Source organism: Hylobates moloch, unplaced genomic scaffold, assembly GCF_009828535.3.
Source record: "Hylobates moloch isolate HMO894 unplaced genomic scaffold, HMol_V3 SCAFFOLD_3, whole genome shotgun sequence".
Lineage (NCBI taxonomy): Eukaryota > Metazoa > Chordata > Mammalia > Primates > Hylobatidae > Hylobates > Hylobates moloch.
Window position 1 is genome coordinate 11,221,769 of NW_026652278.1, and position 26,404 is coordinate 11,248,172.

The 26,404-nt window shown below is 50.7% G+C and overlaps 1 protein-coding gene across 4 annotated transcripts in view; it reads right to left on the minus strand.

Moving 5' to 3' along the window:
• The window catches only part of TACC2 (transforming acidic coiled-coil containing protein 2), a 219,467-nt gene that overhangs the window by 36,486 nt on the left and 156,577 nt on the right, over window positions 1-26,404 (minus strand). For 3 of the 4 annotated variants that reach the window (XM_032176099.2, XM_032176119.2, XM_032176112.2), the window contains 4 exons: window positions 20,433-20,569; window positions 6,814-8,125; window positions 3,106-3,166; window positions 1,699-1,900 (listed from right to left, as the gene is read on the minus strand). In XM_032176099.2, coding sequence (XP_032031990.1) covers window positions 1,699-1,900; window positions 3,106-3,166; window positions 6,814-8,125; window positions 20,433-20,569 — 1,712 coding nt within the window. Of the gene's footprint in view, window positions 1-1,698; window positions 1,901-3,105; window positions 3,167-5,167; window positions 5,204-6,813; window positions 8,126-20,432; window positions 20,570-26,404 lie in introns of all 4 variants that reach the window. The other variant, XM_032176105.2, reaches the window with a different exon arrangement.

The following is a 26,404-nucleotide window of genomic DNA, read 5'->3' on the forward strand; positions in this document are numbered from 1 at the left end:
GAAATAGATCTACCATAATTGCATGCTGGTACCATTCCAAGACCTTGTGGGCACAAAGCAAACCATGCCTCCGGGCCTGACTGTGGAAGAGCATCCAGAAGAAGGTTGGGAGTTTTTGAGTTACGATTAAAATCTACCTGCACCCTCATGACACCACCACTCCACCCACACCGGGAGGAAGCCGTTTAAAGGAGATCTTAGTCTCTTATTAGCAGCAAAGAAGTGGAGACCAGACCTTCACGTGTGATCTTCTTCAGATTGATTTCTACTCAGTTCAACAAAACTGTTAGAAATCGGTCGGGCGTGGTGGCTCACACCTGTAATCCCAGCACTTTGGGAGGCCAAGACGAGCAGATCACAAGGTCAGGAGTTTGAGACCAGCCTGACCAACACTGTGAAACTGTGTCTCTACTAAAAATACAAAAATTAGCCGGGCGTGGTGGTGCGCACCTATAATCCTAGCTACTCAGGAGGCTGAGGCAGGAGAATCGCTTGAACCCAGGAGGCAGAGGTTGCAGTGAGCCGAGATCACATCATTGCACTCCAGCCTGGGTGACAGAGTGAGACTCCATCTCAAAAAAATAATAAAATAATTGTTAGAAATCAAGAAAGGAAAACTCAAAACCATCACAAAAGCTGGAGTGTCAAAATGCCGACTGGGCAGCCTCACAGAGGTGGCTGGAGGAGAAAACGGGTTGGAGGACTGGGAACGTGGTGCACCAACAGGTTAGGGCAATGGGGTCATCCCTCCCAAGAAAGGCGCTAGCTCTCCTTCAGAAAGGTTTTCCTATCAAAAAGGAAGCATGGGCAGGGCACGGTAGCTCACACCTGTAATCCCAGCACTTTGGGAGGCCAAGGCAGACAGATCACCTGAGGTCAGGAGGTAGAGACCAGCCCAGCTAACATGGTGAAACCCCGTTTCTACTAAAAATACAAAAAATTAGCCAGGCGTGGTGGCACGTGCCTGTAATCTCAGCTACTCGCGAGGCTGAGGCAGGAGAATCGCTTGAAACCAGGAGGCAGAGGTTGCAGTGAGCCAAGATTGCGCCACTGCAATCCAGCCTGGACAAGAGTGAAACCCCGTCTCAAAAAAAAAAGAAAAAGAAAAAACACTGAAATTGAATATACACAGGAGGAAGGATATTAACGAGATAAGCAAAGTTGTCCGGAGCCCATTTCTGCCCATTTCTGAGGAGGGAATCATGTCCTCTCAACAAGCCTGGGGTGAATCCCTGGTTTGAGGCTTCATTAAAAGGTGTGGCCATAATGTCTGAACACCATATGGGGCCTAGGAATAACGGTGGCACCAAGCGACTCCAGGTCAGTGACCTACACTGAGAGTTTGACTTGAATGACACTCCCTTGGAGCTGTGTTTATCAAAATCACAGAGGGGACATAAGCCACGGGCAAAGTTCAAGTGGGCGCTCAGGACCCACTCGATGGAGTCCTGAGGTGGAGTTAGAGGGCACCGTGCTGGCTCTTAGCAGGAGTCTTGGGTCAAGGGACAGCTGGTTTCAAGTCTCAGGCTGTTTTCAAACACAGCCTGCGCTCCAAGTGCAGCAGGAGACGTGCAGACGATCTCACAGTAATGATCACGTGGTTACCTGGCTGAGAAGTTTCTCTCCTGGCCTTTGGCTCCCTAGGGGCTGTATTCTCTGAGGCAGAGTGGGGGTCCAGCTGGCCACAGAGTTGCTTACCCTCAGTGGGTGAACTGAATTTGGTCTCGTTTACAAAGGTGGACAGGTCTGATGGCTGCGGGTAGTCCTGTTTGTCAGCCTCCAGGTCCACCGTCATGCACGTCCACTTCTGGTTGGTGACCGCCAGCTTTTCCTCATCTGTGGCGTGGACCACCGCAGAGATCACTGGTGGTGTTTCTGGTGTAGCAGCTGGGGTGGGGTCCTGCAAAGAGAAGAGAAACTGTTTCTTGTCTCATCAGACTCTTGGTCACAAACTGCACCCACCCTCAGGTCTGGGGACCCATTAGCCAGGACAGGTCCCGGTCACAATCCTCGGCATGCTCTTCTCGGACTCTGCTCCAAATGGTCCATTAAGGAAACAACAGATGGACAGACAGATTCTTCCCTCTATGAATCTCCTTTTATGATGGTTTGTTTCAGGGTATTATCATGAATTTAAAAAAAAAAAAAAAAAATTGGATTTTGTGTCTTAGTTACTTGAGTATTCCTGCTAGTTTTATGACTATGACTGCTGTGTGATGCCCACACAGTGCTTCAGGCCTGCATATCAGTATCACCAGAATCACCTGACAATCATCACATCAGTCAGTCCCTGGAGGCAGAAAAAGGGGGATCTTATCTCCATTTCCATAGAAGAGTGGGAAGTGGAGTAGGGCAGGGTGGGAAGCTAGGGAGGTCAGGGCAGAGCTGCAGCTGGGACCTGAGCCCCTATCCCCAGAGCTAAGTGCTTCCCTCCACTGCCCCCACTCTGGCCAGGGACTGCAGGCTGGGGCTTTGCTGGCTCAGACTTGGAGGGGTGGCAGGTCTGTCTGTTTTATGACCCAGAAATTAGCCCTAACATACTGACAGCCTTGAGGATAACTTTCTTCGGTCTGCAAACAGGGTAGAAGAAATGGAATCTATCTGATTGAGGAACTGGTAAGAGGAACTCTAATAAAGAAAGAACCCAAGCCCCACTTCTTTAGAGGAGGGGGTTCCCTTTTCTTCCCATTCCAATTTTGGCTGCACAATTCAGTGCTCCCGACACTTGCTGAGTTTCTTCACCTTCTCACCGCGTATTTGTTCATCTCAAGAGACTTTCTCGACTCGACAGTCCTAGAAGTTCACAGCAGATGAACTGGCCTGAAAGGGGCAGACTGGGTCCTCTAGAGCCCAACTGATGTTTTTCCTGAACGTCTTCCTACTCTCGGGACACACTCTCATCTTCCGCAAAGTGAAGGGATCAAAACAATGTCGGGCAAACATCGAGGGAGCCTCCACACAGAAGGCAAGAAGAGGGTCTTGGAAACATGATCTTGGAAACAGGCCCGGGATGAGCAGAAAGCAAAGCTTTGTCAACAAGCGAAGAAAACCTCCCCCGGGGCGGGGGGCGGGCATAAAACCATCAAGATCAAAGGAACACTGTACCTGGGAAGGTGGATCAGAGAGAGGAGACCGTTTTGGCGACTTTTTCACCCTAAATGTGTCACTGGAAACAAAATGGAAAACGTAAACACAACAAGCAGAGGGACGGAACACTCCAGAGCAGTACAGAGCGGACCGAAGCTATTGCCTCTGCGGCGCCATCTGGCCCAGGCCACCCTCCCGCCTCTGTCACTCCAGCACCAGCGAGAGGCCACGCTGGCTACCCACTCTCACTTTTTAACAGCTATTATTTTTGCCCCCAAGGGAAAGATCCATCAAGCTGGAAATCTTTAAAGAGATGCCATTTTGGAGAATGACCCAGAAAATGAAGCTAAATTTAACTAAATGTTCATATTTTATAAAGCAAATTTTTGGTGAGCAGATTAATTTATCTGGATTCTTCCAGGGATGTCTGAGCCCAACTAAGGCTAGGGGAGGGGCTCTAGGCTCAGGACACCAATTTACAGATGTGCAAGGCGACACCTCACTTAATGAACAACTGAAGGGGGCCACGCAGAAATAGAAAGTTCGGGGTCCTCAAGGAGAACCTGCTGAATCCTCCCTATCACAGGATCTTTGAGCTCAATGGATTCCCATGCTCTGAAGGCTTCTAGGTGGAATCCTGACTAAAGGTAGGGCCAGCGGAGAGACGATTTTTTTTGTCTCCTCCTAACCATGGTAAACAGACAAGATTCACAGCTCCTCTCTCCCTTTTTCCCCTCCATATGAATAGCAGGGCTGGGAGGCAAAGGAAACACCAAATCAGACTCCTGAAGGGTCAAGGAAGCAGATCCCAGGAGAAAGGGATGACTTTTAGCCTGAGCAGTTCCATTAAGTCCACCAAGCAGTCTGGGGGTCACTTCCACAGTCAGAATGGGGGCTCTTTCCACCCGGTAGACTAGCCCCTGTCCCCTGTCTCTAGCCCCTCCATGGGATGGTCCCACTCCCAGCAAAGCAAAGGCTTTGGGGGGCGATCCCTCTCCTTAGATCCCACCACCCTCCCCTGCTTTGCACGTTAACTGGGTGGGCAGAGCAATTTGGCATTCAAGTTCCTTCCTTGTGTTCTCTCAAATCACTCCAACAATGGCATTTAATCATGAAAAAAAAAATGGCTATTTACAGCATTTATAACATTTGCCATTAAAACAGTGCAATCGCAGCTCGAAGCATATATTTATTCATGCATATAAATATGTAACCATATATTTTATAGTTGCTAAGTGGCCCAAAAATACTCAGGAAATCCCTTGGGCAGAAGAGAGTCTGATAGACTCAACCCTATCCTGGGACTGCTGGTCACCTGGACTGGCCAGCTTCCCTTCTAAGGACAGGGAAAACGTGCATGTCTTTGGACCCCCCAGATCCCTCCTGGCCAGGGGGCGCAAAGCAGCAGAGGCACAGAAATGGTCAGCTCTGTTTCTACTGACAAGTGGCAGGGTAACCCACAGATGGCAGACGAGGCATGCCGACACCCAGCCAGGTCCTGGGTGACTGAGGATGCAGGACTGGGGCAGCCTGGCGATGGCTCTCACAGCCGTGTGCTCCACTCTGCGCTGACCCTGCATTTCAGGGCGCTCTGCAGGCCTCAATTTGGAACAGCCCAAATACTTCTGCTTCACATGTTAGCAAGAATAAGCTGTGGCCGTCGCTGCCCGTGGTTAGACCGGACAGTTATTTTAACGTGAAGCCACAGTAGTGTTGAAAGCAATCGCCCACTAGCCCAGTTTAAAATGAAAGAATGTAATGAAGAGTTTTAAAAAAAAGTATGATTTCAGATGAAGACATCCAATGTGCAAGGGAAGGAAAAAAGTTCCATTCCTGATAAGCAAGCAGATGCTGGATAATCACATTTTCACAGCCAAGCAGTCTCTTATGCAAATCACTATGAAACAGAAAAGTAATCTTTGCTACTGGGGAGCCCCATGCCCCATCATTCCCAGGCCCACCACAGAAACACATCAGTAGCAGCCATAGAGGGGAAATAAAAATGGCTTGGAAGCAAAAACAAAAGGCAGAAAAACAAGCACATTTGGCATAAGAGGCAGATTGCATTAAATTTACTTACAACAGAGAACACACAGACATCACATCTTCAACCATCCTAAGACAAGAAGACAAAGAAAAAGAGAGACAGACAGAAGGAACTGACAAAAAAGATAAATCTGCAGACAACTGGTTATTAATGGGTTAGGATACGGCAGACATCGCTGCAGGGCAATGCCCCAGCTTTTTGGAAGGAGCTGCTGGGGAACAGCTTCCTCTCTTGGTCCTAATGATCCCACAAAGCCGTGGTGCCCCAAGAGCTTTGTCAGACCCATGCAGGGTCTTCCAAGCCAAAGTCCCTGTCTGCACTAGAGGTGAGGCCACAGCTGGGTAAATTTCCCTGACCCCTGTTAGCTCTGATATTCAAACAAGAAAGTGACTGGGGACGCCTATGAGACACAGAACATATCTTGGAGAAGGAGGAGGTGGTGGCTAAGGTTGGCTCTCATTCCACAGATGAGAGAGCATGGCCTTGCAGTCTAGCCATTGCAGACTTCTCCTATTCCAGGCTTGAAATCAAGTTTCCAGCATGAATTCTAGAGGGTCTCTGGGAAGGACCTAGCTGGGTAACTGATCTAAAACAAAGTCCCCATTTTGGCCAGGATGGCCTCCAGCCAACACTAGACAGTGGCAGGTTGTCTAAGGTAACCTGCTGTAGAGACCTCCTCTCAGAAGGCCCTGGGTTATTCTCAGAAGTTCAATGTTAGGGGGAGCCCAGAATGGGAGGTAAACATGTCGTTCTGTCTCTTTCGTGCCAGGCAGACCCAGAGGGGCCAGAGCTGTGGTCTGTTCTGCTGCCCCTGGGAGACTGATCTCCTCAGCCTTGTTAAATTATTGACAATACTTCCCATAAGAGTAAGGAAATCGCCAAGGTATTAACCACAGGGGCCAAAGAATAAAGGACCAGCAGCCATCCACGTTAGAGCTGGGTCCTGGGGTGGATTCTGGAGGCACGGGTGTTTGATATTTAAGCACGATGTACTTGGCCTTGTCAAGTGTCTGGGGACCACAGAGCCAAGGACTAATGGCTTCCTGGGGATTGTGGGGATTTGCTCCCCACTTTCAGGTTCCATTTGTCTCTTCAGAACTTGCAGGGACTTTGTCTACAAAAGATGACTGGAGAGAAGGAAGGAGACAAAGAGGGGTGTTCTTACGGGCTGGTTGGAGTGCAGCAGGGAGGGGCCCAGGCCATATCTCTCATTCCTGGGCCTCCTGGGCTAATGTCACATTAACAGGCAGAAACAAGTACTATAAATTTTAATATTTTAAAGGGTGTATCTCCTAGCTTCTCCAAAAAGCAGTCAGTCACCAACAGGGAGATCGACCAGATCTCTAAGGACATTTCCCCTTCCATGGGATCTCCCAGATTGCTCTGGAGTTGAACATCAGGTCTTTGGCTACAAGTAAAGCTCTAGACCGTTGATTTATTAAAGCAAAAGATCAAGGACACAAAGGGGTATGTGGATGGGAAAATGCCACCACTGTGACCGCAGAGAGGAAGGAAAACACGTACATTGTCTGCCTGGTGCAACGGCTGTAAGCGTGGCATCATCACAGCACCCAGGGGCAAGGTTAGGGCAGTCGAAGGTTATCCAGGCACATGACCAAGGGTCACAGCCAATGCGCACCCCCGCCTCTGATCCTTACCACCTCCACCCCTGAACTTACGTCTTTAGGGGCGTCTTCTTCTTCTTGGCGGGCTTGTTTAGCCCATCCCCGTCCACTCCATTGGCTTCCATAGCACTGGCTGGGATCTCAAAGGAGGCTGGGGATTTAGAAGGTGAGCTGGGGGTCTTAGAGGATGTCTTAAAGGGGTCAACGGACTCATCACAGGTGTCTGGGTCAAAGTTGTATGATTGTTGGGGCAGTTTGGGAGACTCCTGCATTTTTGAGGTGGAAGAAAAAGGGTTAAAATTGGGGTCATCCCACTTGTCAATATCAAAGGTGTAAGTACCTTTAGCAATGGGGATGTCATTGGGTTCAGCAGGGGATCTGGGAGGTGAGGCAGGAGTGTTGTCAAGTTTCTCGGGTGTCTTTTTCATCTTTGGCCTCCTCAGGGGCATTTTGGCAACTGGCTTTTTGCCTATCTTTTTGGTAGGAGGGGGGTTTTCCTGCTGGTTGTCCCAACTACTCTTGTCCTCAGAATAGTCAAACTCCAGCCTTACGGAGAGCCCTTTGGCTGGAGAGTCCTCTTGCCCCCCGCTATCTGATGGGGTCACCTCCCCTGCCTCCGGGGCCGTAGTAAGAGGCAGCGTTTTCCTCCCGACAGGGGGTGAGTTCTGTACTCTGCCACCTCCAGAAGCTGGGGGGACAGCCCCTTCTGCACTCTCTGAGTCCAGAGGGCAGGCAGCTTTGGGCCCCACAGCAGGCTCAAGGGGCGTCTCCTCCAATAAGGCTGAGCCAGGACCTTCCGTCTTGGCAGATTCCGTTTTCGTCTCAGATGCTAGATTCTCCCCACTGGGGATGAGGCTCTCTTCATCTGGCTCCAGCTGCGTCTCCTTCACTGGGGGGGTCTCTGTGGGTTTCTTGGTGGTCTGTTTCTTTTTTAAGGAAGGCGGCCTTGGTTTTTTAGTTCGCTTAAGGGTACTGGAAGCACTGCTGGAACCCGTGCTATATGCATCTGGGGCAAGGGCCACGGCCTCAGGATTGCCTGAGGAAGAAGCACCATCAAAGTCACTGGCTTGCAGGCTGAGCGACCGGGACAGTGTCGACTTAGAGATGGGGACGGAATCCGTGGACTTCCTCCGTGTGTTCACTTTGCCCTCCTGATTCTTAGCGTCTGAGGCATGAGGCTCCAAGGTCTGAAAGGTATCCACGAGCTCAATGTTGTCAAAGTCCAAGTTGTAAGTCCCGCTGCTGGCTATCGGCTTGTCTTCATCGAAGACGGCAGAGAAGGAGTGTGACGGCGGACGGAAGGGACTTCCTTCCACCGAGTCGCTCCGTGGGCCATCAGGGACAGGGACTGTCTCAGAGCCACATCCTGAGGAAACAGAGACAAAGCCATCAATTACAGACACAGGACGCACTGGGGCACCTCTCCTCTTGTGCCAAAACATCACCCTCCAGCGTAGGGGTGGACGAACCACGGCCCCAGGCCACCCCTGCCCATCACTGGGTGTACTACTTGGGTACAGATCCTGACCCACCCGTAATTAGCTCAAGACCTAGGCCAGGCTCGCCCAGAGTGCCCCCATCTGTACAATGGGGGTGATGAGGACCGATTAAAGAACAGCTCAGAGTATTCATTCAAAAACATTCACCAAGTGCCTAATCAGGACTAGGCATGGTTCTAGGTACCAGATTCAACAAGGAACAGAAATAGACAAAACCTCTCCGTTCCTGGAAGTCACATTCTTCAGGGGAAGATAGTGAATAAACCACCAGGGCCAGGCGTGGTGTCTCACGCCTGTAATCCCAGCACTTTGGGAGGCCGAGGCAGGCAGATCACTGGAGGTCAGGAGTTCGAGACCAGCCTGGTCATCATGGTGAAACCCAGTCTCTACTAAAAAAACACAAGAATTAGCCAGGCATGGTGGTGTGCGCCTGTAATCCCAGCTATTCCGGAGGCTGAGGCAGGAGAATCGCTTGAACCTGGGAGCCAGAGGTTGCAGAGAACCGAGATTACGCCACTGTACGCTAGCCTGGGCAACAGAGTGAGAGAGACTCTGTCTCAAAAACAAACAAACAATGTACAGAATTTCAGAGGGTGACACATGCTAAGGAGAAAAATAAAGCCGGGATAGGAGAGTTTCACTTTTAAAATAAGGTAGTCAGGCAAGATCTTCTGAGGAGACATCTAAGCAAAGGCCAGAATCAAGGTAAGTGCATGAACCAGGAGGACTCCTGGGGAGGAAGCATCCTGGGTAGAAGGAATAGTGCAAGTAAAGGCTCTGCGGCAGGAGCAGCTGGTGTGTTACAGAAACAGCAAGGAGGCCAGTGTGGCTAAAGCAGGGGCCGGAGTGGGACAGGAAGACAGACAAATCCTGCAGGAAGGCATACGGAGCCTTCCATAAATATTAATACCAGCCACGGCCACCAGCAAGCCTGTTCTTGACTCCTCGGAGCCACTGTGAAGATCAGGGGAGCCTGTACACGGAGGCCCCCGGCACCTGTAGTGGCACTTGCTATCTGCCACGTGCCACTCCAGCCATCACCTGTAACCTGTCCTTCAGTCCTGCCTGCCTATCCTTGGCCCTGCCTCTTGCCTAGTCTCACCGCTCTCCCAGCTGCCTCCTCTCAGCTTGTCTACCTCATCAGCCACTGCCAGCCAAGGAGGTCACTCCTATTTCCCAAACACACTGCAGATGCTGCAAATGTTGGCCAAATGATGCTCAAAGGTGCCACCACCCTATTGCCCAAGGGGATCCGGCCAGCCCCAGCTTTGGCTCGGCTACTCTGGGTTCTACTGGCACCCAGCAGCATCCTTCATGCATTTCTGAGTTCACAGCTGCTCCAGGCAGTCAAGGATGCCAGAAAATGATTTGCCAGAAAACTAAAAGTGTGTCATTGGACAAGAGGGCAAACACGATAAAGCGGTCTGCAGGTTTAAGTACTGGGAGGATGCAGAATGAGGAATAAACGGAGCTGGCACAGGTAAGACCTGGGACGGCGTTTCCAATGTGTGCCTCATGACAGGTGTTATGTGCCCCCAGTCCCCTTCTGCCACTGGCATGGTTGCCAGACAAAGGACAGGATGCTCAGCTGATTTGAATTTCAGATAAATGAACATGTTTTTTTAATATAAGTATGTCCCATGTCTCGAGGATTCTTTGTTTATCTAAGATTCAGATTTAATGGGCACCCTGTATTTTCATTTGCTAAATAAGGGAGCCCTATCTCTCACCCCAACAAACAAACAAGGTTTGAGAAATGCACAATTCACCCCTGAACTGGTCTCTTCCTGTCTATTTTCTCAGAGCAATTCATGCTCCCGACTGCACATCTCTGGGCAGTGAGTATTCTGCAGAGTGCTGACCAAGCTTTGCTCATCAGCAACCTTTCTCCTGGAGTGCCTGGCAGAGAATTCAGCTCACAACACAAGAAAACTTCAAGCTTCTTGAGTTTAGGAACTGGCCTTAGCTTTGTTTCCCCCTTGACTGGTCACACTTTCTCTTACAGGATCAATGAACGCTTGGATTGAAAGCACGTCTATGAGCTGGTCCTGGTTTCAAGCCTCTCACTCTCCTCTTCTCCACCCAGGGCCTACCTGGAGCAGACACCCTAAATACGGAGCTCTTTCTACCAAATGGTTTCTCCAAACACTCCTGCTTCCTTCTCATTTCAAAAGGTGTTGCCTCTCTTCTTTCTAAAACCAACTCCCTGTTTCCTCTAGGCCCTAGTACTCTCAAGTACCCCATCCTCCCACCAGCAGAGACCTCCTCTTCCTGCTCTGTAATGGCCCCTGGATACACGGAGGGCACAGAGGACCAGGGGATGCTGAGGGGGACCAGGTGCTTTCAAATGGCCCTTGGCAGGAGGAAGAACGAGCCTCAGCCTATCCCGTCATTACTAAAGCAAGGCCCACAAACACCAACCTTCTCCCTCTCAGGCCGTTACACGTGCCTCTGCAGCCCGCAGAAGGAAGCCTTTGGAGGCCCTTCAAACGTCAGCAGTTATCATGCAACAATGAGCGGATATTCAGCTTCACCATCTGCTCATTGCTTCCTCCAGAAGAAAGAGCTCCCTGCCTGCTTAGCATGGCTTTCCTCTTTAGAACTGACATGCTCTCATTAGCTCATCATGAACCAGGAAACCTAATCTTGCTGCAGGGTCTCTTATCCTCGGCATTATGGTCGTTTGGGGCCAGTCAGGTTTTTATCCCGGGGGCTGTCCCGTGCCATGTAGGATGCTTAGCAGCATCCCTGGCCTCCACACACTGGATGCCAGTAGGCCCCACCCCCTACCCCAGATGTGACAACCAACACTGTCTCCAGACATTGCCATGTACCCTTGGCGGGGGCGAGTGGGGCAGCAAAATCCTCCCTGGTTGGGAACGGCTGTCTTATTGTGTTGGTCACCAGAGCAGGCTGCTCCACGGGGTCCCTCACAGGGCTAGAAGGGCTCCTGTGGTCCAACTGGGTTCGAAGTCCTCCCTGCTCGCCTACTGGATTTTTTTTTTTTTTTTTTTTTTTTTTTTGAAACATAGTCTCACTCCATCACCCAGGCTGGAGTGCAGTGGTGCAATCTCAGCTCACTGCAACCTCCACTTCCCAGGTTCAAGTGATTCTCCTGCCTCAGCCTCCCAAGTAGCTGGGATTACAGGTGTGTGTCACCATGCCTGGCTAATTTTTCTATTTTTAGTAGAGATGAGGTTTCACTATGTTGGCCAGGTTGGTCTCAAACTCCTGACCTCAAGTGATCCGCCTGCCTCAGCCTCCCAAAGTGCTGAGATTACAGGCGTGAGCCACCACGCCCGGCCTCCCTGCTCCCCTACTGCATTTCTAAACATCCACACGGCATATCTGCATGAAGACAGATGCAGACGCAATCAACTGTGTGATTCATTTGTTCATTCCACAAATAACCTGGGGTGCCTCCTATACGTCAGCCACTGTGGGGTGTGCCGCGGACATAGAGGTAAGGAAGGACCAGGACCCCCGATGAATACATACACAACACTTCCTCCACCTCATGTCTCCACTGGCACAGATCTGGGCAATGCCCTGGAGAACAGTGCCTTGCACATGGGCTCCAGGTTTCTGGCTCAGTCTGATGACAAAGTCAGCACCCGTGGTTCATCAGATGAAAAGGGTCACTAGGGTATCCCAGTTACATGAGCCTGCTGGGCTGCCATCACCAAGGACCACAGACTGGGCGGCTTAAACCACAGAAATTTATTTCTCACGGTGCTGGAGGCTGGAAGTCCAAGGTCAAGGCATCAGTGGGTTTGTCTCTCCTGAGGCCTCTCTCCTAGGTTTGCAGATGGCCTTTTCTCTGTGAGCACTCCTGGTCTCTTCCTCTTTGTATAGGAACACTGGTCCCCATGGGCTTAGGGCCCTACCCGTATGAACCCATTCAACCTTAACTGTCTCCTTAAAGGTCCTCCCTGCAAATAATCACACTGGGGGTTGGAGGCCACAATTCAGGCCATAGCACCAGTGCTGGGCAATAAAATGCCCAAGTTGAGGGAAAGCAAATGTGTTAGAAATGACAGGGGGCTCCCAGGAAAGGGAGAAAGCTAGGACAGGGCAGCCGACATCACCCATTGATGTCACCCTACCTTCTCCAAAGGCCACACTCTTAGCCTTGCTGGACTGTTTCTCACAGAAGCACTTGCTGCCAGTCCCCGCACTGGCGCCTCTTCATCCTCCCTTCCTTCCCCCCATCCCCCAGTGAGTTCACTGTGGGCAGGAATCCTTGGCGCCCAGAGGGCCAGAGGTGTGCGCAGGCACTCACAGACTCTTCTCTTAAGCTGCCGCATCACGGGTAGATGGTCTCCTACACAGGGAGCATGGCTTTGTATCCTCTAAGTACATCAATAGTAATCTTCAGTTAGTAATATTTATTCTGGGAAAAGGTGTCCATTTTAAGTAGGGTAACAAGATATAAAGCAGTACTTGGTCTTTGTGTGGCAGTTTGCTGGTTGCTGTGGGCAGCTCAGAGCAAGTCCATGATGAATTCAACATTTCCCAAATTTGTCTAGCCTAAGACACACCTGAGACACTCATTAACACCCCAGACTCTGCCTCCATCCGCCCCTTCCTCTGCAGAGCAGCAGTTCCTTCCGCAGGGCTGGGGTGGGGCTCAGGGACTCCATCGTAACAGGTGCCACAGGTGCGTCTCCTCATCGGGAAGTCTGGAACTGGGCTGTCTCACCTCATCTGCTTCTATCTGGGCCTATCCTCATTCTTAAATCTCCGGTGGGCAACGCTTTAGTATTTGGCCACAGAAACGAATGGGCTTTGAGGATAAGCTTGCATGGGCCTTTGAGATCCAATTTCCTATGGGGGTTTTAACCTCAGAGGCGTGAGGCATCAGGGCTGCATCAGGGCTACAGAAGTGCCAGGCAGAGGCTGTCCTTTGGTGCCCACCCTCCTCTGATGTGGTCCAAAACAGACAGCTCAAGAAACCAAACCCAAAACCGATCAGCAAGAGAGCAGGAGGCCCGTGCCATGGCTGCCTTCTGTCCTCAGACCGGTGGGTGCTCAGGATCTCACAGAGACCCCAGGAACCCCCGCCGGGTGGGGCTGTGCTCCTCTGCTTCCTGGGGTCTATCTTGCTCTCGTAAGTCTGCTCTCAAACTTCTCTTCAATTCCCAGAAACCAAGAAGGAAAAGTGCCGTTGAGGCATTGTGGGGACAGACAGTTACTGACCATGTTAACTCACTTAGTGATGAAGACATTAAATTCTCTTTACATAAACCAAATTGTTCCCAGCAGAGTGCGCCTCGTGAGCATCTAAGTGACAGAGCCATATTTAGGATGGGCAGAACCTAAGGGGAGGCTTTGCTAGGTAGGGTAAGAAGTAAGAAGGCACCCAGGAGCACTGGTGGAGTGACAGCCCCACTGTGCTGTGGGGGCGGTTCAGACAGCTGGGACTTCAGCAACCCTGGGCGGTCCAGAGCGTGCCACATGTCACCTTTTTTTTTTTTTTTTTAAAGAGCCAGGGTCTCGCTCTGTCACCCAGGCTGCAGTGCAGTGGCATTATCATAGCTCACTGCAACCTCGAGCTCCAAGTGATCCTCTGGCCTCAGCCTCCTAAGTAGCTAGCCAAACTCGTGACACCACACCTGGCTAGTTTTTAAGTTTTTTGTAGAGATGCAGTCTTGCTATGCTGCCCAGGCTGGTCTCAAACTCCCAGGCTCCAGCGATCCTCCCACCTCGGCCTCCCAAAGTGCTGAGATTACAGGCATGGCCTACCATGCCCGGCCGACATGTACCTCTCTGTCCTGCTTTGCTGACTGTCACTTATCTCGTGTCAGCTAGAGATGAGCAGCTTTCCTTGCCATGTCCCCACGTGCTGTCCTGCTGGGGAGCTTCCCTGGTGGGCTGCCGACCAAGGCGCCACGCCACAGTCCCCCAGGCAGGGCCCCAGCATCGGCACAAGGGCTCAGCCGGTTACTGACTTAACCGCTCATTTGAAGGCAGAGGGAGAGAGCAATGGAGGAAATAACACCAGCTGTGACCTGGGGCCACTCCTCATCCTTTATAAGCGGGCGTGAAATGAGACACTCTGGAAAAGTGCTTTCTTTAAAAGCTAAAGAAGACAGCATGAAAACAGACCACTAACTTAATGTCAGATTCAAAAGAGGTCAGTTTCAAAGAGTCCAGAGTCATAAAAAGCAGCGGAAACCTTGGCTTTGCCACTAGTCGGCTTGGTGACCTTGACCAAAGCTCCTTAACCTTGTTGTGCCTCAATGTCACTGTCTCTAGTACCACCCCCCACAATGTTACTATTTTTCTATTATTATTATCAAATGTCATCTGTAACAGGACAACACCTGTGGGGCTTGGTTATACCCCTGTCTTCCCGGGAGGATAATGGGCTGAGCCACCAGCCTGGGGTCTGTGGGAGCCCCGAGCATTCCAGGGTCCATCCATGGCCCACTGTGCCTGTGTGGATGTGGAGTGCAGTCAAGCCCCTCCAGCAAGGTCATTACGGGAAGTGAATGTGCGTCCAGAGGGTTGGGGCCCTGAGAGGTTGTTGGTGTCTCCATCCAAGGTGCACAGGACACATGAGGTCACCGTCCTCCCCATGTGAACACAGCCACTGTGGGCAGGTGAGGTCGCCATCCTTTCAGTGTAGATGTGACCACCCTGGGGAGATGAGGTCACCGTCCTCTCAGTGTAGATGTGGCCACCGTGGGCAGGTGAGGTCGCCATCTTCTCCCTGTAGATGTGGCCACCGTGGGCAGGTGAGGTAGCCATCTTCTCCCTGTAGATGTGGCCACCGTGGACAGGTGAGGTAGCCATCTTCTCACTGTAGATGTGGCCACCGTGGACAGGTGAGGTAGCCATCTTCTCACTGTAGATGTGGCCACCGTGGGCAGGTGAGGTCGCCATCTTCTCCCTGTAGATGTGGCCACTGTGGACAGGTGAGGTCGCCATCTTCTCACTGTAGATGTGGCCACCGTGGGCAGGTGAGGTCGCCATCTTCTCACTGTAGATGTGGCCACTGTGGACAGGTGAGGTCGCCATCTTCTCACTGTAGATGTGGCCACTGTGGACAGGTGAGGTCGCCATCTTCTCCCTGTAGATGTGGCCACTGTCGGCAGGTGAGGTGGCCGTCCTCTCATGTTTCCTCACCTGGCTCTACGCAGGTCCCAAACTTTCCAATGTCCTTCCAGCCTGGGACGAACGGGGCGTGGATCTGGTGGCTGTGAACCCACATACCCCTGGCTCGATGGCCAGGGCCTCCAGGGCCTCCAGGTGCAGTGGCAGCCTCTGCCTGGACTGTATCAGAATCTCCAGTGGTCTCACCTGTTTGTTCCCTGGTCCTGAAACATGAAACACTCACATTGTGAAGAGGGAGCAGCCGGCCCAAGAGGGCCCGAGTGCCTGTGGCAGCCAGACCCAGGCCTGAAAAGGCTCGGCCCTCAACTTGCTGTGTGCTCTGGTCCGAATGTGTGTGTCCCCAAAATTCCTATGTTGAAATCCTCATATAACGTGATGGTATCAGGAGGTGGGGCCTTTGGGAGGTGATGAGCTCATGGGGGCAGTGTCCTCATGAGTGGGATTAGTGGCCTTATGAAAGAAGACTGAGGAAGACTGTGTGTCCTTTCACCATGTCAGGACACAGGGAGGAGGTGCTGTCTATGAACAGAAAGCAGGTCCTCACTAGACACCAAATCTGCCAGTGCCTGGAGCTTGGACTTCCCAGCCTCCAGAACTGCGAGCAATACATTTCTGTTGCTAACAGGTACCCGGTCTATGGTTACATGTGATAGCCATGTGATCAGACCTAAGACAGCGTGCTGTCATCAGCTGTCACAGGGAATTCTTGTGCGGGTGAAGACGGAGAGTCTGTAAGCACCTGGCCAGGGCATAGCAGGTGTCAGGAAAAGGCAACCACAGCCTCCTGCTCTTCACACGCCATGGTGACACCCACCCCTGTGCCCCTGCCCCAGGCTGGGAAGGGCCTCAGCTGGGTTCTGGGATGCCCCACCCCATGCCAGGAAGTCTCCCGTGGCTACAGGGAGCACCCACGTATGGCCTGTTTGGAGACAAAAGCAGGTGACAGTGTGTACGAAAACCAGAGGCGGGCCCAAAGAAAACGGAAGCCACTGTGTGCTCTACAGCCAGGCTGGGCACTGAGCTCCATTCCAAGTCAATGTGAGGACAGCTGTCCACAAACAGCCACTTGGAGCACAATGAGTGCCTGGCGAGGACACTGGCGCTTGGATCTGGTGGCTGTGAACCTGCATACCCCTGGCTCAATGGCTCGGGCCCCCAGGTGCAGTGCCACAATCAGTGCCTGGGGACCATGTCCTGGGAGACAGAGGAAAGGTGTAGGCACGCAGGGCACAGGGAGGCCCCCATTACCTCCAAGGCCCCAACACGGGCCTTTCCCTGGGCTTGGCAATCTCCTAGCAAGAATGAGTAAAGAAGCTGCATTCCTCAATGCTGATCAATGTCCCTGAAAGGCAGGTGGGCAACTGTCAGAATGGACCTGCCTCGGCTCTCCTGCCATGTTGCCCCCACTGATCACCCACTGACTCGCAATCCTTTGCCCCATCCTCTGCCTCGGGGGCGTGGCCTAGGCTGCAGCTCTCAGGACAGGTTGGCAGGACTGCCCCAGCACACATCTAAGCACCAGCAGGTCCAGCGACAACTTTCACTCAACACCTACTAAGGGCCTGCCCCAGGCTAGGCGCACAAAGGCACCAGCTCACTGCACCTGCACAGAGAGCAGTCTGGCTCCGAACGGAAGGCAGCTGGGCTTGGAGGTGGGGAGGCCTGGGTTCTGACACCAGAGCCCCTTATCTGCTGTGAGATGGCGCATGAGGTTCGTAACCTCCACGTGTCACTGGGGAATCAGGGGAAGACATCCGCTATACAGGGATGCTGTGTGCATACGGCTGACCCTCCCTCACCTGAGTGGGAGATGAAACACTCAGAGGACCTAGCATAGCCCTGACAAGGCACATGCTTGAATGGGAGCTATTATTTAATTATATGACATGTAATTATGTCCCTCGGTGGCCAGTTTTGAGTTCTAATAACACAGTCGCTGTACATCAGCCAACCATTCCGTTCACAGGACCTCGGGATGCCAGAGCTGGAAGGATCTGAAAGGACCCACAGATCACCCTCTTCGTTTCACAGATAAGGGAACTGCACTCAGATGAGCTGAGTCCTGGCCCGCCCCAGCTGGCAGCAGGTGCAATCCTTTGCCCCATCTTCTGCCTCAGGAGTGTGGTCCAGGCTACAGCCCTCAGGACAGGCTGGCGGGACTGCTGCGGCCCACACATCTTCCACCCCAGGGAGACCAGACACGCTGGTAGGACCCAATGTAGGGCAAGTGAGTGCTTTATAAAATGTAGGTTGCCAGGAGGAAAAACCGTCTTTATTCACAGCCAAGGGTCTTGTGTATTAATTCACATGGTTCCCGCAGCACCTTTCGCAACATCCCGGGCACTGTGCAGAGGAAAGTAAACAATAGATTTTCCCCTGGTGCCCTTCTTTCCTGTGGTTCAGAGAGCAAATCTTTCTTCTCCTACGGCCACCTACACTAGCAAGCACAGCTGCCTTCCCACGCCTTCGTAATGCCCCATGCTGGTCTACAGAATGGACGAGGCGACCCTCCGCCTAGGAGGTGGTTTTCTAACCAGGGCAGCAAATCAAATGGATCTTTGTACAGCCCAAGCTAGGGGGGCTTTCAGCAGACACAGTTCCAACCGTAAGTCTCCTGAGTGTACAATCCTTACACAGCTAGCCTCGCTGCCGTTTTCAAAAGAGGAGAAACATAAAGTCCCCGTTCAAACACTCCAATTGGTGTAATCCAAGGTTCTGAGGGGCCGTGACTCCGTGGCAATTAACGTTTCCATCCCCTTCCCTGGTGGGGGTTATCTCTTAATCCTCAATAATGCTCATTCTTTTAGTAACTGCCATCTAAGAAAGAGGTGGGTGTTGTGCGTGTTCGTTTTAAGAATGGAGATTGTTCTTTGCTTCGCTGAAAGGTAAGTTAGGCAGAAGGAAGAAGGACAGAATCAAAGAGAACAGAGTGGCATCCCGTTCATCCCAGAGCTGGCAGGACATCGGACTGGGAATCCCAGAAGACGCACCTGCGGCCAGAAATGGCCTCTCCGCACACTCCTTGGTGCTGGGGATGGAACACTCCCTGTAACATGCTATCATTTGCTTCTAAACCGTTTGTTTGTTTTATTTATTTATTTTGAGACAGAGTCTGGCTCTGTCACCCAGGCTGGAGCGCAGTGGCATGGTCTCAGCTCACTGCAACCTCCACCTCCCAGGTTCAAGCGATTCTCCTGCCTCAGCCTCCTGAGTAGCTGGGACTACAGGCGTGCGGCACCATGCCTGGCTAATTTTTGTATTTTTAGTAGAGACGGGGTTTCACTATGTGGGCCAGGCTGGTCTCGAACTCCTGACCTCAGGTGATCCACCCTCCTTGGCCTCCCAGAGTGCTGGGATTACAGGCGTGAGCCACCATGCGGGGCCAAGAATAGTTTATTCTTTGCGTTTTTTTTTTTTTTCTTCTCCTGCCTAAGCCCTGAATAGTGTGATACAGTTGCCACCATCCTGTAATTTTTTGTTTTAATGAGGGGTTTCACCTTCTCCTGACCTCGTGATCTGCCCACCTTGGCCAGAATAGTTTATTCTTAATCACACATTTGACCTAGAGACTACAACGTGTTTGTCATCCAGCCACTTTCCATTAAAAATTATGGGTAAGTTTTTAAAAATATTACGAGAAATACCGTTTTATATGCTTGGTCATACAAAATAAACAAAGAGATGCAAACGACGCTCTGAGAACTACAGACAGCCCTCCTGGCTCTTCTCTACTTTCAAATCAAAGAAATACCAGTCACTATCCTCCCAGAGCCTGGCGTCTACACTGACTCAGCAAAATCCAGATACTGCTGCGGACTGATGAGCCGTCAAAGACGGGGGACATGGGAGCAGTATTCGGCAGACTCCAGCAAAGGCATGAGCGCTCATTAAAACTGTCCCACCCCCTTGTCCCAGCACCGGGGTTTGCTGGTTTAGGAACAAAGCCCCAGGAGTGTACATCCTTTCCAAAACAATAGGCTGCTTGAACCCACGGCGGATAAAAAGAATTCCACCCATTTCTTTCTAAAACCAACATCAAGGTCAAAATGTTATTGTATTGTACAGTTTACCTGGCTCCCAGCCAGGGCAAGAGCACAGTGGAGGTGCCCAGCCCCATCCTTGGTTCCTTCTCAGGTACAGTTTGCCCTCAGGAAGAAGAGCCAGAGAAGGGGACAAGGGGGCCCCTGGCAGTGGCTGCTCCCAGGTATCCAGCGTGTGGTCTAGAAGGGGTTTGGCCCTGCAGACTCCTCATCACACGGGAGGGCTGTGGGCCAAGGAAGGCCAGAGTGGGGTCCTCTAAGGTGTGGGGCCCAGAGCTGTCCAGGTCCAAAGACAATACCACCCGGACCCCCTGGACAGCCTGTGGGGCCATTTCTGGCAGGCACTGTCTCTTCCAGGCTCCTACGAATCTTCCATGTGAGAGGTGGTTCTCTGTGCTGGTGTGACTGGAAGGCGCAGAATGCATGCCCCACAGGGGTGGGGTGGGGACGAGATCTATTCCACCTGTCCACTAACCACCCATCTAAAAGGAACATAAAGGTGTTTTCACTCACACTAAGGGAGAAAGTTGTGGGAAAGTGATATGAAATCAGGTGACACAAGATTCATGAGGAATAAACAAACCACCATGATCTGCTGTGAATGTCTACCTCTCCATCCTCGCCCACTGACTACCTTCCTTCCCCAAGCCTAGTGCTGGAAATACACATGTAGATTAACAGGCCTGTCCAGTGCTAATGTTCTTAAAAGAGCAAGGTGCCAAGTGCTGGAATCCAAGACTGTGCTGTGAACTTCCGAGACCCAATGCCCTCCTCCAAACCCAATCTCCCCAGAGGTCTCCCCTAAAATTCTGCAAAGCAAATGCAGAATAATCCCATGTATCTGTTCACCCTTCATTTTCAAGAAAACTACAAAAGCCACACATCAAGCACAACTCAAAGCCAAGAGGCCGACTCAGTGCTTGCCTCCAGACTGACCCAGGAGGAACTGCTGCAAATCTCCCCCAGGGCTCACAACCCTATAGGGCTGTCTGGGGGCCTCCCTGCCCTTGGTTACCTGGTTCTTCCGGGGGTGGCTGTGCGCTGACCTCAGGTTCTGGGATGACTTCGGGGGGTGGTGGGGGTGGAGCTGGCGGAGCTTTGACAGGGGTCGTTGACTCCGGGGTCTCAAATGCCTCTTCAGAATCGGAACTCCTGATGAGAGAGGGAGAAGCACAGGTTAGACAGGGGCCCAGAGCCAGTTCTGCTGAGCAGGGGTGGCCTTCACACCAGAGCCAGTGGATTCCAGCTCGCTGATCAATTAAACTGTGCAGGGACAGATGAAAGTCATTTTCTCAGTCGTGATTCCTAAGGGTGAATCTTATCACTGGCTCTAATTGCACACAAATGATGTATTCTTTGAACTCGGCTCTACTGGAAATACACACTTCTCGCCTTAGTGGCAAATACACACACAGTGAACTCTGGATGAACTTCCACACATGTTCGTTATTAGGTATTGATTCAAAGAGAGAAAGGGAGGCATTCTGCATGTTCAATGCCATGGTGCCAACTCACCCACATGATCCCACCCCATCATCCTCTCCACTGTCCTGCCTTCTCAGCGCCTCTCATGACTTGTGAGTATAGACTTATTCTAGTAGTGTTTACTGTCTTTCTCTTCTACTGAGCTCAAAACACAGGAGGGCAGCCGGCCTTGTTTATCACAGTATCTCCAAGCCTACAGTGGAGGGCCGGGAATGAACATGTGTTGAGTGGGTGAATGGAGTGAATGAAGGAAGCCAGCAAGCCGGCCAGGCAGAGGGTGCATCAGACCAAGACACAAAGCACAGCCACCAACCCCGACACAGTGAAAATGGCCCTCGCTGGTCTGCAGGAAAGTCTGTTCTCAAGGAAGACTCTTCACCCAGAGAACTGGACCAAAAATCCACGTGGAGAAACTCTGCCGACTAACAAGGAGAGGCCGCTGGCCAAGCCTTGGCCTGGGCTGAAGAGGAACCAACAGGCCAGGTGTGGTGGCTCAGCCTCTAATCCCAGTGCTTTGGGAGACTCAAGTGGGAGGATCGCTTGATGTCAGGGGTTTGAGACCAGCCTGGGCAACATAGTGAGGCCCTATTTCTATAAAAAATAAAAATAAAAAATTACCCAGGCTTGGTGGCATGTGCCTATGGTCTCAGCTCCTAGGGAGGGTGAGGCAGGAGGATCACTGGAGCCTAGAAGTTTGAGGCTGCAGTGAGCTATGACTGTGCCAGTGCACCTTAGCCTGGGTGACAGAGCAAGACCCTGTCTCTTAAAAAAATAAAAAGAAGAAAAGGAAGAACCAACAGACAGCCCTCCCCATCACCCTGCTTCCACCAGTGACTCAATTTTAAGCCAGAAAGAATAAGGCTTCCCCCAGTACTAAGCCAGCTCCACCTATGCTCAAGATGACCAAGGGCATGGTCCTGAGCCCAGCCTTGCCTTGGAGAACAGCTAGCCTGGCAGCAGCAGCCGCAGTTGGGCTGAGTTCCATTTTGGAAGGGTTAAACAGGCCGAAATACTGATTTATTCATTTGCAATGAGGGGCTTAATTCAAGAGGGTGGACACTTAGGGTGGCTGAATGGCACAAATGATCCCAGCAAGCAAATCTGGTGAAAACATGAAATCAGGGTGACCTAGCAGGTGAGTACAGACAGTGTGTGCACCAAGCTGCACCGGTGTCACCGAGCCGCGCAACCCAATGCTGAGAGATGCTCACGTTGCTTAGCTTCCACAAAGACCAAAGAACCAGGGACCCCAGTAGAGGCCACCATCTTCTAAAGACCACCAGCCAGCTGGCAGAGAGCACCAGGAACCAAACCAATCCCTCCACTATCCGCTGAGACCTGAAGAAAGAGCTATTTGGTGAGTTCCCGTCGGAAATTCTGTATCGATGCTTTTACAACTAGTTTGTCAGTGACTTACTTCATCAGCACCAAAGATCCCCTTGCCCCTCCACCCCCCAAGGACCTTGGCTCCTCCAACCAGCCACAAAGCCTCCAGGGAACCAAAGAGTTTAAAAGAAACATCATAGCTGCTTTTGATGGGATCCAATGAGCCAAACCCAGTCTACTATTAAATTTCAAAAGGAAATAATTCATGCAAACACAACAGAAGATACTGACTTCTTACAAATACTCATTAATATTAAAGGGCTTAGCTTTTGTCTATGGGGAGAAGGTAAGATCCGCACTTGCACAACAACAGATCGAGGTACCTGAAGCATCTGTTTATCGGTGTGGAAAACAAAAGGAGGTCACACAACTGAGGAGCAAAGAAGAATGAGAGTTCAGACCAGCCTGGCGAGCCCTGGGTACGGCCCTGGGTGCTGCCCCGGGAACCCAGCTTCCTCACCAGGCCCCCAGCACTGCACCATCATGAGCAACACTGACAAGATACACAGAGAAAACTTGCCTTTTTCCAGAGCCTCCCTGAAGCACCAGCAGACTGGAGTCCCCATTGCTGGTCACCGCAGTCCACATCCACCGGGCCCATTCCACTGGGGACCACATCTGCCAGGAGGCATAGGCCATTTCCACTGAAGAACAGCTTCTGTCCCCCAAATTCCCACGCCTAATTCCGCTGCTCGTATCTCTTGGATCTAAATCTCTTTCAATGTCACCAAAAAAGTTAGCTGCACCACCAGCCACAGATGCTGTGAGCTTCTCCAGCGTCCGGAGGCCCTGAGGCTGCCCCACTCAAGCAGGGATTCGAGGAAAGCCTGAGTACTCGTCCATCCCCTGGCTTCTGCATTCCTGGGCACTGGCAACGTCAGGCTCTGAAGCACAAAGGGCCCTGCTCTTTCTCAACAGCACAAGCAAGCAACAGGGAGGGCCGGATGCCCCTCGGTTCTAGCCGCTGAATTCCAATGAGGTCTCCGCTGCAGCAGCTGCCCAGCCTGTGCACCTGCTCAGAGGGACCGCTGTTCACGATCGCCCTGTGTGGAAGGCAGAGCATGGGGTGGGCCAGGGCACACCAAGCCCCTTTGTGGTCCCTTGCCTGTTTACTATGAACGATTTCTGCATCAAAACACCAGGGCCTACCATGGACCACGAGAATGGCATTCACTTCCGGTGCTGCCTGCCTTGTTTTCATATTTCTGAACCCTCTCTTGGGAGCAGACAGCAAGTTAATTAGAGGAGGTGGATGGCAGCTTTTTTAATTAGCTCTTTTTTTCCTATCCAGTTTCCCAGGGGCTCAAACACATTTCTAAGAGCAAGGATTTCGGCAGTCCACCCCCAACGAGTCTGTACATAAAAATAAAGCAGCACTTTGGAGGCCCAGTGTATAAGCGCAATTCCCATCGGCTGTTTGATATTTCTTTTCCTACTAGAAAAAAACCAAAGTACAAGAAATTATTCTGTTAAGGCTCCACGCATTTTAAAAATGAAAGAAAAGAAAATTAATTTAATTTGCTAAAAAAAGGAAGCAGAAAGAGAAATGTTGTCGTTACGATCTGCTGAAATATCTCTAAATTATAGGAAAATATATTTATCAGGATATGCATATGCTATGTCCACCACAGAAGTAAATATGCAAATGCAATAAAATATCTATATTTCTATAGTGTAAACCAACCTTGTCCAACCCACGGCCTATGGGCTGCATGCGGCCCGGACAGCTTTGAATGTGGCCCAACATGAATTCATAAATTTTCTTAAAACACTATGAGATTTTGTTGTGATTTTTTTTTCCAGCTCATCAGCTATCGTTAGTGTTAGTGTATTTTATGTGTGGCCCAAGACAATTCTTCTTCTTCCAATGTGGCCCAGGGAAGCCAAAAGATTGGACACCCCTGGCTTGTAACACTTTAATTCTCAGCATGAAAAGCATGATAATTACCACCATTTGTTGAACATACTGTTATGTGTCAGGCATAGGAGTAGGCCCATTGTACACACATCTAAGGTCTTCAAATATGTCCTGCCTAGCCAGGTATGGTGGTGTACACTTGTTATCCCAGCTACATGGGAGGCTGACTCGGAGGATCGCTTCAGTCCAGGAGTTTGAGACTGCAGCAAGCTATGATCGCACAACTATACTCCAGCCTGAACGACAGCGCGAGACCTTGACTCTTAAAAAAAAAAAAAAAAAAAAAAAAGGTCCTGGTTGCCAGAGAGCAGGCCCATTTTACAGATGAGACAATTAGGCATTAGAGATGCAAATTCCTTTGCCAGAGGCCATATGGTTACTGAATGATGGAAGCCATCTCAAATCCAGAACTGCCTGTCTCTAAAATCTGTGCCCTTTTCACTACATCTGTGGCTTCCAAACATTTTTAGCAAGCTCAATTTACAATATGCTTGTAATAGCATTTTACAATATGTAACGTAATAGCAATTTACAATATGCTTGTGTAAGGTCTATCATGGAGAACAATTAAGTTGTTTGGAGGAACTTGAAAATCTGACACTGGGGGCTGGAGACATGAGGTAGCCGGATGCCTGTTGATTTCTCCCCCCGCTGCACATCACTGGGAAGAGTCCTGAGATGCACCCATGAGTCATTACAAATAGCCCCTGACTTTTAACGGCCTGTCCTGTGATCATGCAATAATTTTTAATATGGCAGACAAGGCAGGAGGGTCAACCAGCTGTCCCAACCGAATTAATCTATCAGTACAAGGCAATCAATGTGCTAATGGTATCCAATACCACACAGTGCAGTCTGTACCACCGAGCAGGGAAGAGGGAAACACGTAACCCCGAGTGTGGACAGACTGCTGGCCACGAAAACAGGACCCTGCCGAGCTCCTCAACTGTGTACTAGTTCAGCTTTAAAACGTTTTCTCAAGTACTTTCTTGGTCTCTAGAGTCCCACAGAGCACAGTTGGAAAACGTCTGCTCCACACAATGCTGAACTAAACACCTCCACAGCTGACACACTGTGTGAAAGAAGGGCGTGGAAATTGGCCCCAAAGCGAGAGTCAGGTAGCTGGAAAATGCAGACCCTAAGAGCCTATTTCCCTGTATTTGTGATCCGGTTTAAATATTTTCAGGTTTTTACTCTATGAACTACGACAACAAAATAGTTTAAGATCAGCATCCACACCCATACATAATACACACCTACACACATATATACACCCATGTGTGAACGTGTGAGTATATCTCTAAATAAAACATAAGCATCTTGTAATAAAGAGGTACTATAGATGTAGTTCCCCGTATATCATTAAATGGTTACATTTGCTCAAGTTTTACTGGAGATAATTCAAGGGCTTGGAATAATAGATTGCAAAGGCCATAAAATCTTGGAAGTTGGAAGAAAATTTAGAGATCATATCCTATTCCAACACACTTATCCCCGCTAAAGCCCAGAGAGCTAAAGTGGCTTGCCCAAGGTAACCAGCCCATTCATGACAGCCAGAGCTGGAAATTCCACAGAACCGGGCCTACATTCACGGAGCACTGCCTCCAAACAAGAGCCTTTGATCTAAATACAGCACCCATCCTGGAAATCTAAAGTTTATATAACATTTGAATGTTACCTGATTATCAAGAAATAATTCCTTCTTGAGCATTGCTTAAGGGGAAGAGGATCCTTCCATATTCGAATCCAGGTCAATTCCTTAGAATTCCAGTTTGCAGCTCCCAACATGAAAGTGATCTGGGAACTGCAGGGAGGGTCTTGGGACCACCCCTCAGAGTGAAAGGACACAGTGCAGGCCAAAGACAGGGGCTTCCTTCTTCTGAGCTCCCCTCCTCCTTCTACCTCTTTTTCCCTTGAAGACCGAGCCCAGGTAAAAGCAACAGCTCTGGACAAAAGCCCTGGTCGGGGAAAGCCAGCCAGCATTGTCCAGGCTGAAAGAGCAGCTGCTACCCCTGAAGAGAGAGAGAGATCTTCCAGAAACAAAACCGAGCCCTCGGCGACAGATCAGACAGTCTCATTCATCTCTTCATCTCGTGTAAGAGTTTGAGGACTCTGTAAGTAAATGAATATTTTTGAAACTGCTGCATGCTAGATTCCATTCAACAAAATATTCCGCTGAATGAAACCTTCAGATCGTC